Below are 15,839 nucleotides of genomic sequence, written 5' to 3' on the forward strand. Positions count from 1 at the left end.
TATACTTCATTTCAGTTTAATTTCAGTAACAGATCAGAAAACTCAGGTCAATTAAATGCCACATTTTCCTTATTTCAACTGACCTCATTACATTACAGAAGTGATGTAATGAGAAGTGATGAATTTCTTCATTTGGTCCCTGCAGATGAGCAGAAAAAAGAAGAAACATGATCATTGAATCTTTATTACTTCTGATAAACTACCTATTAGTTAAACTTACAGACTATTGGTCCAGTGGTGATGGGCTTCAATGCAGCAGAGCTTGAAACAGAACGCAACTTTCTGCTATGACAAACCTGTGAAAGGTAAATAATTAAAGCAATTTATTTATTTATTCATCATGAATCATAAACTACTGATGAAATAAAGTATGTTCAGTTAATTAATCCTCAAATAATTCACATCCTGGCAGGTTGAGGTTAGGAAATATTTTCAGTCAACCAAGAAGTTTGTTTGAGATAGAAAACAAGAAATAATAAAACAATGTAAAATGATTATCGTGTTTGATTTTTTAAATATCTTTCTCAGCGTTTTGGCATGTTGTGTTTAATTTTAAGCCTCTGCTCACCGGGACACAGTTGGAGCGTCTCTGGTCACACAGGCTCAGGCTACAGTGAAGATAAATTTCTCGATATTCTTCCCCCAGCAGGAACAGCAGAGCAGTGAAACGAGCCTGGAGGGACGAGCCGCTCTGAACCACTGACACCTGACGGCGATCCGTGGAGCATCTGGAAGGGATGACGGAGGAAAGCATGAAAGTTTTAACCTTTACAGCAAACGGTGTTTACTGAGGCTGAGGAGGAGCACACACCTGTTCTCAATGAGGGGGTATCGTACCGGGTCTTCAGGGTTTGACGTGTGAGTGGCAAAGCAGTTCTCCAGAACAACCGCCAAGTTTGAGTCCATTTCCTCCACAGAGACGCCGACGTACAACGGCGAGCCCACTGGCAGGGTGACCTGGCCTGCTGGGTAAGTGTCGTTGTAGCTGGAGTCCAGGAACAGAGACATGGAGGCTGTGGCCTTTACACCTGTACCTGAAATACCTCGTTCCCACCTGGCAAGACAACAAGCATCTTTATCAAGCAGTTCAGGAATTTATTTGCCAAGACCTGTTTTTATTCTGTTTTTGTGTTATTTTAGATTGTTTGAAAATCTTTTCATGATTAGAGCGCAATCTATCAATCTATCAAGCTCATTGATATATTGCAACGATGATGCAGAGGAGATGTGTGGAATCGTGGAGGATTTGGATGAACTAACACTAATTTGTGGTCAAAAGCTGGAGGAAAATTCATTTTGCTAATTAAAGAGATAAACTCTCCCCACAGAATCTACCAGCTCAGGTTATACTGATCAGAGGGCGACTTACTCTAAAGTTGGTCTCACAGCCACATTCAGACTGGTGTCAGTTTCCAAGGGATACGAACAGGAGAACGGAAATCTCTTGGGCAGGAGGAAGGATTCATTGTTTGATGAGTAGAGGAATAAATTGTTGCCAAAGGTGGCATGTGTACCGTTGGTCTGGAAGACAGGAGATTAATTTATCACATCAGAGTAAAAGTCCTGTAGGCAGCAGTGGTGTGGGTACATTGGATCATTTGTCTACCAGTTACACAAGTTAAAGCCACATTTGTAAAAATCTATTTTTTGGACCAAGTCTTAATTTCATACTTATCACTGAGAGTAAAGAACACAATACAGACATATTTTTGATCTTGTTGAGAATGGATGTTGTCATGAATATGTTCATTTTTGTTTCTTCTTTTTATTTTAAACAATCAGCAAAGCATTAACTAAAGGGAGTTTTAAAATCCAGCTTTTCTAACTTCCTGGAGCAGCCAGCTGTGCTGTCATGTTGACAACATGCATAAAAATAAGTGCAACAAGCAAAGGTTTGGTTTCAGCTATTATTCTATTGTATAAAATACCTTGTATAAAATACCTTTAAACAATCTAAATTAATTTTATGCTTTCATCATTGTTGTTTACCATTTCTGAACAACTTAATATTTTTTATCCATTTGTTGTAAGTTTTCATTTCAAGCTTTTAGCAATTATAAGTCAGCCAGCAATCAGAAAGGTCTTCACTTCTACAGATAGCAGCAGACGTGTTTTTACAATACATACTCATAAAAACCTCAACATTTTTTGCATCTGTTTATTTAAACTTGCTTGTATTTGAAGTATACTGACTGGTACCACTATGCACTACAGTCTGTATTTACCTGTTACTTTCGAGAACTTTCTATAGAGTAATATTCTGGAGCTTTTATTAGATAATTACTTATTATTAGTTATTGTTTATTACTCAAAATGTTCCTGTAGACAGATTGGACATTTTTGAAGCTTAAAATGTGCTATGTAGAAAAATTGGAAATTATATTTTAAGTCTGTCAAAAGTCAAGGTAGGTTATTTAAAGTAGTTTCTGTTCCTGGAATGAGCAGGTTGTATAAAATACCTTTTAACAATCTAAATTAATTTTATGCTTTCATCATTGTTGTTTACCATTTCTGAACAACTTAATATTTTTTATCCATTTGTTGTAAGTTTTCATTTTAAGCTTTTAGCAATTATAAATCAGCCAGCAATCAGAAAGGTCTTCATGGCACAGGCATTTCTTTATTATTTTGTCTACAAAAATGGTTTATGACATTATTTTTTAATAAGCACACGTGTTTGTGAAGAATGACTGGTTTAGTGGCCCGGTTGACTGAAGTTACCTGAGTAATCGGCCACCTTGTTCTCCACTAGTGACCCAACAAGATAACACAGATAATGGTCTCTGAGTTTCAGTTTGACTGTGAAACTGTGATAGTGACAAGATAAGAATCCAACACACACAGCAAAAAACAAAAGATTTTCACCGTCATTATATTTCCACAGGCGCCGGCTCGAGCCTCCACCTCGTACCACACGACATCCCCGTGAACTCTGAACCTTGAGCAGTTGCGAGCAGCAAAGTGTCCAGAGAATGGATCCAAACCAAAGGACTGCATGCTATTGAGATCCAGTCCTACTTGGAGTTGATCTTGGCCACAAGTAAGTTGAACAGGCGGCTCTTTGACTTCTGAAAAACAGAAGTAAAATAACATTTTCCATAACATTGATTAAGAGATTATTTTGATAAAAACAATGTGAATAGAGGAGACTATGTTATTACGTTAGAAATGAATCAAATGAAACAAAAAGAATATAGCAAAGATCATACCAATGTATAAAACTGGCAATAATCACATCTTCACAGATTATAGACCTGTCTCTTTTCTCTCTAAGTTCTCTAAAATTCTAGAAAAATCTTTTAAGAAGAAACTAGAAAAATTCATAGACAAACATACACTACTCAACAGTCAATATCAAATCGATCAACATCACTAGCCGCAACTGACTTAATAGAAGAAATTACCAATGCAACAGATAGTAAGAAATTAGCTGTCGGGGGATTTGTAGTTCTAAAGATAGCTTTTGACACAATAAATAATATCTTAATTAAAAAATTATAATGTTATGGAATTCGGGGAGTAGTTTTGGACTAGATGAGGAGTTATTTAAAGATTTTAAAGTTTTAAAGATAGGAGATATTGAATCTGATTGTCTGGAAATTGTGTGTGTGGGGTACCTCAAGGGTCAGTACTGGGACCAGTTTTATTTTATTTGTATATAAACGACATAAGCAAAGTGTTTAATGTATTAAAATTTGTGTTATTTGCTGACAACACAAATAGTCTAGTCTCTGGTGAAAACTTACAACATATTTCTATAGTTCCCTCAGAAATCTGTGGGGATTTGAGGTTTCTCTGTGTTTATTCTAGGTTCTGTTTCTTGTGAGTCTCTGTGCTGTCCTGTCTTTCCCCTTGATTGTTCCCAGCTGTGTCTGGTTCCCCTGATTACTCCCTGTGTATTTAAGTCCACCTATTGTCTTTGTCTCTGGTCGGGTCCTGTACGTCTACCCAATCGTTTGTCATAGTTGCATGTCATAGTCATCACAGTCTCACTGTCAAGTCCTTTGTTGAAGTCTGCTCACGTTTCCGGTCTTTAAGATCAGTTGCTACCAGTGATTAGCGTTTGCTTCGGAACGCTGTGCTGCCTGCTCATTGTGGACTGTTTGAGCAAATATTCTTCATTATATCACCTTTTTCATCTCTGACCTGGGCCTGCCTGCGTTCTCCTTAACCATCATCCACCCACACCTCATGACAAAATCAGTAAATTACAGAAACGGTTTGGCAATAAAATTATCACTAAATTTGGACAAGACTAAAATTGTGGTTTTTGGAAACTTACAATACTCAAATTCAAACTCGGATACAGGGTGTAACTCTAGAAAGGGTTTTGGTTAAATTTCAACAAAATCAGTTGGAAACCTCATATTAAACACTTGCAGAATAAACTAAGTAGAAGCATATCAATCCTGGCTAAAGCTAGACATATTCTGAATAATAAATCACTCTATATTCTTTATAATTCTCTGATTTTGCCACATTTAACATACTGTTCAGAAGTGTGGGGAATTAATTACAAAAGCTCTTTACGTCCACTAAGTATCCTACAGAAACGAGCCGTTAGAATCATCCATAATGTCAGTTTTTATGAGCACACAAACCCTGTTATTCTTAAAATCTAGAATTCTAAAATTCGAAGATCTGGTGGAATTTAAAATTGCTCAAATTATATTTAAGGCATCAAATAAACTGATACGTGAACTCATACAAAACATGTTTTTTGAAAGAGAAGGGAAGCCATAACTTACTCAAACTTAAGGATTCGTAGTATACGAAAGAAAAAGCTTTTGTATTTCAATCCATGGGGTAAAGCTATGGAACAAGTTAAATGAGGAGTTAAAACAAAATGAAAATTTTATACAATTTAAAAGGAAATATAAGAGTCATTTTCCTAAGATATAGAAATATGGGTGAGAGATGGCACTAATGTGTATATGTAAATTGAGGCTAACACATATAAGTGTGTGTGTGGGTATGGAGGTACATAGTTAGACATATATAAACCATATGTAAAATGGAAAATTAATTAACCTATGTTTATTTTATATATATATAGGTTTTTATTTGATTTAATAATGAGGGTCCATCTGAAAATAAGGTATGAGTTTATGGGTAGGACTTCATAAATTTCTTACTGCTTCCTACTCCTTTTCAAGTATGTTAAGATTACTGTGGTACAAAAATATGTGTCCTTTGCATTCCTTGTTAATGTGTGTGATTTTATACTTCTATCATGTTGGACATAAATAAAAAATAAATAAATAAAGCATTACCTGCACAATATGCAAGACGGCATGTTGATGGCTTTGCTAGTTTGTAGACATAGTAGTTTCCATGGCAGAGTTTGACATAGACCGTGTTTGTGCTAAAATAACAGCAGGAGCCACTCCAGGCAGAGCATACAGTACGACTTACAATTCCATCTAACACCCCTGGATGAGATTCTGTGATCCACAACGGAGCATGTGTCCCACACCTTCTCTCAGCGATGCACCTCTCTGGAATCCGGGCACTTTTTTGTTCCAAAAACATTCGATACCAGCCTCGCCACTCAATGTCTCGATCACAGTGAATATCTGTTGAAGTATTGTTTGTTGAACGCCAGTCATCATCCACTACAGAGTAGTGCTCACAGGGATCGGCACATCTGGCATTGCCATCGGTCTGGATGCAGTCCATGCCTGGAGGACAAACTGCGTCTCCACATCTGAACTGGACCGACTGGGAGGAGAGACCTGCTCTGCTGTTGGAGGAAGGCTGCAGGCATTCATAGGACCCTGGTCTGTTGGAGCAAATCTGATGCGCTGGGCACGGGGAGCTCTGCTGAGAGCACTCATCAACGTCGACACAGCCGAGGTCTGGAGACCACCGATAACCTCGCTCACAGCAGGAAGAGTTGTTGCAGAGATTTCTGTCGTAGCAGGTCAGACCATCACCAACAAAACCATCTCTACAAGCACAGGAGAAGCTGGTAAAAGAGTCGCCTCTTTCTCTGGACTCCAAGCAGGAGGCTTCACCATGGCAAGAATCACAGCTGGTGGCCAGTGTTGCTGCAAAAAAACAAAGTAGAAGGTTATTTAGATGCATGTAGATGTTATTAGGTGAAACACTCCACCAGCAAGACATATCGCATACATTTCTTGTCAAATACATGAGAATACATTTTCCATAGATTTTTTTTTTTTACATATTTTTATTTTTGACTTGATCTGCAACACATTTGTGTTTTAAATCCAAGATGGAGGAAAAGAAATCCAAGTTTTACCTGAAGTGGTTCTTGTCAACATTTGTAAAAGTAGGATCATACATATTGTCCAGGGCACTTCCATCTTTGAAAAATGCACAGCAAAGAAAACACTCTCTTCTGATGAAAAAAACAAACAAACAAACAAACAAATCTATTGGTGCAACGATCTTAGTCTGCAGTATTGCTTTCCTTAAGGAAGAAACTAAATGTCTCTGGACAGGGTGAGAATTTATAGGTGCATCAAAGTGATGGGGATTGATGTTAAAGATTACTTATTAATCAAAGAAGAAGAGAAACTTAAGCTGAAGTTATAAAACTTTACAGCTTCATATGAAATAGAAAGGAAAATGTTCTAATTGCTGGTCTGGAAAAAAGAGGTCAGGGTCATCAGCTCACGTGTTTAGCTGTTTTATCTGCAGTGGGAATTACTCATGGTGGCACACCCTGAACATTTCGTACTCTTTGTAAGACTTACAATGTTGGCAATGCTCCTTTATGCAAAGTATCAAGACTAAATAGAAATGCAAAGATACATGTTTGAATTCACACTGATAGTTAATGTTGTTGGGCTGGGAGATATGGATAGTTATGGATGGAAGGCATATGTGACCATAATTCAATGTTTTTTGCTCATAAGTGACACATAAGGGCAAAAAAACAGGTAGAAAGGAAGAGAGGGAAACAAAGCGACCAGAGAAGACCTGTTATGCAAATGGACTCCAAATGAAAATTCATGGAAATACTGAAGATTAGAGTGGATGGAAAACTCCAGAGAAACTTTCAAGAATTAAAATCAGTTTCTGAGGAGAAATGGGCCAAAATCATACTTAGGAAATGCATGTTTCTCCCTGCAGGAAATGTCTTCAACTTGTGTCATTACCAAAAAAACAAAAAACAAAAGTCTGTAAATTTTACACATTTTATCTGCCCATTTTTGATGATTTTATACTTGTCCCAGTTAATTCTTATGATAATGCACCTTGGTCTGTAAACATTCAAACACCCGTTTTCCTTATTTGTTTGTTTAACTTGGACACAGAAAAGGAAAAACTCTTATCATGTATATGTCATATTTTCTTTGGTTAATATGGATATTTTAACCTCAATACTTCACCTTTCTGGTTGATTCAATTTATAGCACACATTGTGTTTCCTTATGGGCTTGGAGAATTGTTTTATGATGCATGATTTATTTAAGAACTTGACTCATAATGCAATTGTATTATCCTATAACTTCTTATCATTCTTTACAATGCCTCTAAACTTAGTCTGCCGTTTAAATGTAAATGATTTACTTAATATTTTATTCCATGTTATGACATGTTATCTATTTTTAACATAAATTGTTCCCGGAAGTATCTTGGTACAAACATGGAAGAGTTGAGAAATGGTTAAAAAACAATTTGTTTGGGACATTTCACAAGTGAACGGTTAATTCAAAACTGCTGAGTGTCATGATTGGGTACAAAGGGAGCATCCCTTAAAGGCCCAGTCATTCACCAGAAAGGACGTGGCAAAGGTCACCACTCTGTGAACAAATAGTCAAACAGTTCTCAATGTTTCTCAACATATAATTGCAAGAAATTCAGGGATTGTATTGTATACAGTCCATTATATCATTAAGAGATTCAGAGAATCTGGAGAAATCTCTGCAAGGACTGTCAGGATTGTTAGTGCAAAGTTCAAAAACCAGCACATGTGATGCGGTGTGTGTTGGTGCCTATGGCATGTCTGAACTGGCATCAATCTGAACGGTACACACAGGTTTTGGATCAACATATGCTGCCATCTAAACAGCGTCATTTCAGCCTATTCCAGCAAGACAATGCCAAGTCACATTCTGCACGTGTTACAACAATAGTGTGGCTCAGTTGGTTCCAGACTGGCCTGCCTGCCGTCCAGACCTGTCTCTCATTGAAATGTGGAGCATTATGAAGCGCAAAATAGAACAATTGAAACCCAGAAGTGTTGAGCAACTGAAGTTGAACGTCAAGCAAGAATGGAAAGAATTTCACCAACAAAGCTTCAACAATGAGTGTCCTCAGTTCAGAAAACACTTATTGACTTATTGAGTGTTGTTGAAAGGAAAGGTGATATAACAGAGGTTAGTTTTTGGACAGCTTTATTCTTGATTACCTTCGTATATAAAGCAGTTCTTAAACGTCGAAAGTGTTTTTGGTTGAATCCCACATCTTTACAAATCTAAGTGATGCAGATTCTTCTAGTGAGAAGAGGCTTCTACATTTAAAACAAGCCACATTTAATCAGTTTTTCTAAAAAAAACAAAACAAAATCTAACATGCTGAGCCCTCTAGAGTTGGAATTTGAGTTATTTGGCTTTTTTGAATTATATTCCAAATCTTTCTTCTCTTTCTTTCTTTCATTTATGCTTTTGTGACTGAATACTTTGCCTGGATGAGAGCAAACATTGAGACATCCGAGGAAAAATACTAAACAAAAAATATTTTAACTTTTTTTTTAGAAAAATATCTGTTTGAATCACAGGCGTTGTGATTTATCACCAACAATCTAATAGATAATAAATATTTATTATGCGTTTTCCGTTATGTAACTTGTGGGTCCCACTAAAATCAAAGTCCTTCATTCAAGGCTAAATGTTTCACTCTGTTTTGTACAGTAGAGGAAGTGTAACTAATCAAGAGATTTCAACGTTTCTAGAAAAAAAAAATCACGTTTCAAGGTGCCTGCAGAGGGACAAAGATCTGGTGAGACGGAGACTCCAGCTACACCTGAGAAACCAACTCGTTTCGGCTCGTGACCTTCACCAAGGTCATTAACTAACATTTACACCAGCACAGTGCAAAATACCGTACAGCGAAACAGGTTTCTTCTTTCACGTGTGCTCTCAAATCATTAAACTTGTTTTACTCAAAGATAAACTGAGTAAATAAAAATAACTGTTTTTTGACAATTATTTCATCTATTAAAGAAAACGATCCTATTTGAAAAACTGAGAAATGAACAATGTTTTTCCTTGTTGTCAAAATGTAAGTCTTTAATAAAAAAAATAGTGTTTATTTGATACAAATTCCAGTAAAAAGTATGTATATCGTCAAAGACATTTATGCATTATTTCACTTTGACAGAACTTCTCCATCCACATAAACAAAATATTTAACTATCCCTAAAATCCTTCATAAATTAAGAAAACACATTATTATTTAATGTTAGTTTTTCTTGAAGCATCACTTCCATTTTTTTTTCTTCCACTTTTTTAATTCTTAAAATCTAACTTGGTCAATGGAAGAAAACATAAAAAAGATATTTATAGTGTAAAACACTATAACAAACAACATGGTGTTGAGCCTCTCCTCAAACAAACTGGAATGTTAATTTAGGTAGATAATAAAGGCAATAACACACATTCAGCAGATGAAATCTTAAGTGCATGTTCCTGAGAGGTTCCTTCGACTGTCAGTAACGTGTGTTTTAAACATCCCACATAAGAGACGATCAGCTGCGTCTGTCTAAACCCAAACAGGTGGAGGTCCGTGCAGGTGGAGGTCCGTGCAGGTGGAGGTCCGTGCAGGTGGAGGTCCGTGCAGGTCGGGTTTTAGTCGCCGAAAAGGCTCGCCGACTCCGTCTGCAGCGCCTCTTCCACGCCGTCGGTGTATCTGAAGCCTTGCAGATCAGCTGCGAGGAGAACCTTCAGAACGGCGGGCTGAACCAGGCGGAGAGACGAGAGGGAGATTAAAGGTGACGACTGTTTACTCCGTTATCAGCCAAAGACCGAAAGGACGAGAGGCTCACCTGCAGCCCGGAAAACATCAGCTTGACCTTTCTCAGTTTGAACTGCCTCAGCAGGTCCGTCAGCTCGCTGATCACTGTGTAATCTATGATGCTCACATGGTGGCAGTCCAACACCACGGACCTCGGAGGACAGGCTGGCGGAGAGAAGGTGGACATGTGAAGACGAGGAACTAAAGTTTTTCCAACAGGACCGGCTGGACATGCTCTTACTCTGCAGAGCCTGAGTGTGAATGATGTGGCTGAGATGCTCCACAGCAGGGAAGCTGAGCCCACTGCTCAGCTCGATCACCAACACACCGTGATCAGACACCTGCACAGGAAAGAAAATGTGGTTTATGATTTTAAAAAAATAGCTGCAGCTGCAGCTCTGAAAAAGTTTGAAGATTTTTTTCCTCTTTTGTGCAACAGATCACTGATTATTATTTTTTGTAAAATCTTACAAGATCCAAATATTGCACAATTTTATAAAAGGCACTGGGTAGCCCAAATGTTTGGTTTTAGAAGCATCTCATCAGTAACGTCGTTCCACCTTCATCTTGGGTCTGGCCATGGCGTACAGCAGCAGGGCTCCAGAGACGGCCACACCGCCGATGATGCCGTATTGCACCTCCCAGAAGCTCAGCAGGAACGTCACCCCGAAGGGAAGCAGGTCCAGCCCTGTGCATGACAAGTCGCAGCTTAGCTACACTGACAGAAACATGGAAAACCTGGAGAATCTCCCAGAGACTCTTACGACATATCTTCCACATCTTCATCACGACACGGTAATCAACCATAGGAGCCACGGCGCAGATGATGACGGCGGCCAGAGAAGCTTTGGGGATGTAGTAGAAAGCCGGCATGAGGAAGGCCAACGACAGCAGCACGATCACGCCTGCACATGCACAAAGAAGAGGAAATACAGATAAAGGTTTAGCTTTTATATTCAACTAACCATTGGAGTTTTCTGCTGTTTAACCAACATGATAATATTCTTACATACAAGTTTAGATCAACTAAGAATCATGTTGTAGTTAGAGGGTGAGGACATTTCTATTATTATTATTATTATGACAGCAGAAAGATGCAGTAACACAGTCTGCCACAAGAGGGCAGGAGAGGAAAAGGATCAAACCTACTGGTGACGATGCCTCCAGCTGGGGTGCAAACCCCCGTCTGAGAGTTCACCGCCGTCCTAAGAGGAAGAAAGCATGTTGACGATATAAGAGTTAAAAAGAACGGTAAAGCAGATCCTTCAGAGAGCCAAACACGAACCGTCCGAAGCTGCCGGTGACGGGGTACGCTGACACGAAGGAGCCCATGATGTTGGTCACGCCTATGGCCAGCAGCTCCTGGTTGGCATCGATCCTGTAGCTGTTCTGACTGGCTGGGAGGAAACAGACAAAGACAAGATGAACTTGATGCTCCATTGTTGCTGAAGACTATTCAATAAAAAAATCATCCACAACTCGCCACAACTGTTGGACATACCGTGGAAAACCCTTAAAATAAATTCAGGTTTTATTGCTGCATTAATTTAGATTAGTCCAGCATTTAATTAGACCGCATTTATTCAGTAGGGTCATTTTTTTACTTGGTGGTATTGAATGTTTTGGCTCCTGGGAACCTTCATGGCACCATTACATTTTAGACACAATGTAGAAAACTTTAGGGTTGAGCTGAAGAGAAAAAAGTTATCAGAGGTTCCTGTACTCTGGATGACGATCAGTAGAGCAACATTGTAAGAACCGATAAAGGAGCTTACCAAAAGCTTTGGCGATAGCAATGCTCTCCAACAGACCCATGAGAGGGATCACAGCCAGCCCTCCTCCAAAGTCCTGCACCGACCGCAGCGAGAAAGCATGACTGGTCAGCGACACGTGTCAGAGAGAAATGGAGAAGTGAATCCTGCAGCTCAGACTTCTGCTTCTGACCTCTACAATCTCTCTAAAAGAGACGACGGTGCCGTTGGACGTGGTGTCCGAGGTGGGCGGGGGGCTGAACGGCGGGAGTCCCTGAGTCGTGTGCCCAGTGATGGTGAACACATGATGTCCAAAAGCGTCCCAGGAAAACGCCACCAGAGTCGCAGCCACGACCACCAGGGCATTACGCACTGATCAGGACAAAGAGGGAAAACGGCTCACGTTGAGAAGTTCAACCAACCAGGTTTTAGTTTTTGTGAAAATGTGAGAGAAGTACTGACTGGTGGCCACAGCCCACACCAGTTTCCTGGCGAATCTGGAGTAGACTGATGATCCGTGGTCAGAGCCCGGATGTGACTTGATGAACATCAGTGCGATCAGCAGAGCGAGACAAACCAGGCCCAGGACCACGTCGCCCACTCTGGCCTCTGGGATCTTGTGGAAGGTGTAGTAAACCTCCAGGAAGAACTGGTGGGGAACATCCCGGATTCCCAGAATGTTCTGCAAACGGGAACCAGTTTAACCACCCACATCACACACGTAAACAGAAGGAGCTTAAACCAGTTCAGCAGCATTGTAAACCCCACAATGAGTTTGAACATTCATGCTTTGAACCAACATGAAGTTTTATTTCATACATTATATATACACAGACATACATTCTATATAATCTTATAGCAAATATCCAAGGCTCTATATGCCCTTAAGTGAAAGTTTAGTAATTAAAGTGTGGTTTTTTTTGTTTTTTTTTAGCAGAACCACCCCCACACAAAAAACTTTGAACTTTGTCAGTATATGCAAATTGCTCAAATAACAGAACATGAAGAAATATCTTCACTTTATGGAAAATGATAAAACAATTTTCTATTAACAAAAAAAGGACAAAAATAAATTCAAACCTACCTGAAAGCGTATTTGAATAGGCGGAAAAGTCTCCAAAGAGCACTGAATGCTCCGTTTAGTTTAGTTTAAAAGTCATTAATATAAATTAAAATTTGGCCCTAAACACAAATCTGCATCAAAGTTGTGCCAAAAATAATTTAAAAAGCACAGAGAACATAAACACTCTGGTTTAAACTCGTTGCAGACAGACACCAGCCTTCTGCAGCAGATTGGGATGAAGCAGGCATTACAATAAACGAAAATATAACCAATTTCCTGACAGATGTTATTGCAACGACTCTTTTTTGCTCTTCCTCAGTGCCGTGTTGTTCAACATTTTGTTTTTGCTGTTATTTGTCAGCGTTAATTCAAACAGCTTTTGGTTGTGCGGAGTCATCATGACAACGAAAAGCTTTCTCATTCTGACGCTGATTAAAAAGCAGTTCCTGTATCCTGTGACGAAAGCTTTAGAGCCGCACACACAGCTATCAGGATATCACAGGTGATTTCAGCAAGGCGATGCCAAACCACTTTCTGAATACTGACATGTCCAAACAGATTGGCTTTCCAGTTGAAGAGGTCAAGCTCACATCTGTGGAAAACACTATCGAACTGAGATCATATCATTTTAACTTCAATTCTATTAAAAATAGCAAATAATATTGAACGAACAAAATTTCTCAGTTACTAAAACTGAGCAATTTGTTTCTGCATTCTGTTCAAAGAAACTATGTTCAACACTTTGATAATTATGCCGATAGAACACTGAGGTCACACAGCATGAAGAGGTGTGTGTGTGTGTGCGTGTGTGTGTGTGTAGCCTCACTTTGACCTGGCCGAAGCCGATGGTGACTGCAGCAGCGCAGGTGAAGCCTTTTATTACAGGATAAGAGATGAAGTCCAGCAGGAATCCTGAGGAAAACAATGAATTGTAGACAGAATCAGTCGGAAACAGACAGGAGATTTTATCTCTGCTACTTCTGCCAATTTATTTTAGCCATTTTAAACGTGCAAAGAACAGACAGCAAAGTTAAAAAGAGGATCTGCGTTAGCTCAAGTAACATCTTTAAAGCTGCGGCGGCGGCGGCGGCAGCAGCATCTCTTACCCAATCTGAGTAACGCCATGCCGGCCTGGATGACTCCACAGAGGAGGCTGAGCAGGACGGCCCGGTGAGGCTGGCCGCCTACCACAGAGAAACACAGGAGGGACATGATGGCCGTTGGACCCAGTGTCACGTCCTTAGATGTCCCCAGGAGCGTGTAGATGAAGCCGCCCATGAAGGCAGAGTAGAGTCCGTACTGTGAGAAACGACCAGAGCACAACGTTTGTTGTGACGAGTAAACATTTCTGATTGAAAGCATCTCAACTCACAAACCCACTGATGCCCTCATTAATAGGATAAGTTAATTTTACTTTGACTATATGTAGCTGAATACGTAAATCCCACTCATTTGTTATATTTTCAATCATAGCGGATCGCCACATTACAACCACAAACTTCAGTGCATTTTATTGGGATTTAACGGGATAGATCAACAGAAAGCAGCACTTGATTATAAAGTTAAATGAAAAGAATATGAGATTTTAAAAATTTGTTACAAATGAAAATCAGAAAAGTTTGGCATGCTTTAGTATTCAGTCCTCTTTAGTACTAAATAAAATCCAGTGAAACCAGTTGTCAGTAGGATTAAATAAACATATGCTCTTTCTACTTCTTTTCAGACATTTGTTGTTGTTGGACTATTTTGATTGTTGCGTTACTTTTTTTGTTTACTTGTTTATTTATACGTGTTTGTTTCTGTTTTTTGGGGTTTTTTTTTGCTCCTGTCTGAAATAAATGCTAAAATGCTAAAAAGTGTTAAAGTTGCTGTATTAGTAAATAGAGTCCACTTGTGTGTAAATTTATCTTATTACAAAAACACACAAGTTTGTTAAAGAACATTAATGAACAAAGTGAATCATAAAGTCCAGGGAGAAGCATGGTGGTGGTAGCATCATTCTGATGGGTTTCATCAGTTGGGGGAAATAAAAGACATTAGAAAAAAAACATCATGTTCATCAAAAGTCAAACTTAACCTCACTTGAACAGGAAGTCCGGCCACTTCTGCGTAAGCGAGAGCCTGTGGTACGGTGGTCAGCCCGACAGTGAGGCCCGCCAGCAGGTCCATCTGCAGGTACCTCACCTTGTACTTGGGTAACCAGGAGAGAATGGGCAGCCAGGACTTCAGGGTGCTGTAAGCACAGCAGCGCCGGGACGACTGTCCTCCCTGCAGCGGCCGATCCATTTCTACAAACCCTTGGAGGCAGAGAGAAGATTTAAAAAGAAGTTAAAAAAATCAATCTAAATATTTAGGAATGTGTGTATAAGAAGAGAATTAAAGCGCTCACAGTGAGTTCAGGGTTTCCCTGCTGAGCTCGTTAGCTTTGGGTCGTTTGGTTTTCCTGCTGTGATTCCCAGCTTTCAGGAAAAAAACACACACCTGCTCTGAGGGGATGCATGTGTCTGCGCTCCAGTGTGAACTTCTCAAAAGCAAACACACTCCTTACCTTCAGGTGGAACAAAAAACGCAAAAACAAACAAAACTTGTCAGCTTCCTCCCACACTTCCCATAGGTTATGCTCAGGTGTGTGACTTTGACAGTCATAGGAAGATCATGTGACAGACAGGTGATATTCATGTACCTGAACATCCTGACTGATTAAAGTTGTGTTAGGGAAGCTATCCATAAAGGTATGAGCAAACAAGACGACTAAACTCAAAATGTTAGGAATATGCACTCTGTTGCCATGCAATTTCAAAGAAGTGAGATATTAAAATTTAACAGAAATGAGGGTAGACAAATAATACAATAAAAATAGAATATAATATACCACCACATTGTGCTGACTGCAGTCCTCCTCTCGGCACCTTTCATCGGCCAGGCTGTGATTTTTCACATCCACCTCTGTTAAATAATAGCTGCTAAAATCCACTTCTCTAAAACCCGACTCAGACGTTCACAGTAACAACTTCCCGTTTTCTTCCAAGTCACGTGAC

General features: G+C 39.4%; 2 protein-coding genes across 5 annotated transcripts; both read right to left on the reverse strand.

Annotated features, from left to right (window-relative positions):
- On the reverse strand, positions 1 to 6,891 carry LOC106917559 (uromodulin). The gene is made up of 9 exons (XM_088007356.1): positions 6,266 to 6,891; positions 5,227 to 6,050; positions 4,051 to 4,099; positions 2,866 to 3,068; positions 1,370 to 1,521; positions 812 to 1,054; positions 569 to 728; positions 221 to 296; positions 1 to 139 (listed from the first exon to the last, which is right to left on the reverse strand). Exons 1-9 carry the CDS (start codon positions 6,327 to 6,329, stop codon positions 129 to 131), a joined length of 1,782 nt encoding a protein of 593 aa, XP_087863482.1. The 5' UTR covers positions 6,330 to 6,891; the 3' UTR covers positions 1 to 128.
- Positions 6,892 to 9,235: 2,344 nt separating this feature from the next.
- Positions 9,236 to 15,816, reverse strand: slc26a11 (solute carrier family 26 member 11). 4 transcript variants are annotated; one of them, XM_014986615.2, is made up of 15 exons: positions 15,677 to 15,816; positions 15,191 to 15,349; positions 14,884 to 15,098; positions 13,908 to 14,100; positions 13,628 to 13,713; positions 12,201 to 12,420; positions 11,932 to 12,110; positions 11,763 to 11,835; positions 11,273 to 11,384; positions 11,137 to 11,192; positions 10,752 to 10,892; positions 10,548 to 10,675; positions 10,229 to 10,328; positions 10,019 to 10,152; positions 9,236 to 9,929 (listed from the first exon to the last, which is right to left on the reverse strand). In XM_014986615.2, the coding sequence occupies exons 3-15, from the start codon at positions 15,085 to 15,087 to the stop codon at positions 9,822 to 9,824; spliced, it is 1,734 nt and encodes a 577-aa protein (XP_014842101.2). In that variant the 5' UTR covers positions 15,088 to 15,098; positions 15,191 to 15,349; positions 15,677 to 15,816; the 3' UTR covers positions 9,236 to 9,821. The 4 variants fall into 4 exon arrangements, with proteins under 4 accessions (XP_014842101.2, XP_014842100.2, XP_014842102.2 ...); XM_014986614.2 differs by having other exon boundaries at positions 15,674 to 15,816; XM_014986616.2 differs by having other exon boundaries at positions 15,191 to 15,260; positions 15,674 to 15,809.
- Between the last annotated feature and the right edge of the window lie 23 nt (positions 15,817 to 15,839).

This window comes from Poecilia mexicana, unplaced genomic scaffold (assembly GCF_051168715.1).
Source record: "Poecilia mexicana isolate PSO_F unplaced genomic scaffold, ASM5116871v1 scaffold_1, whole genome shotgun sequence".
In the NCBI taxonomy this organism is placed as follows: Eukaryota; Metazoa; Chordata; class Actinopteri; order Cyprinodontiformes; family Poeciliidae; genus Poecilia; species Poecilia mexicana.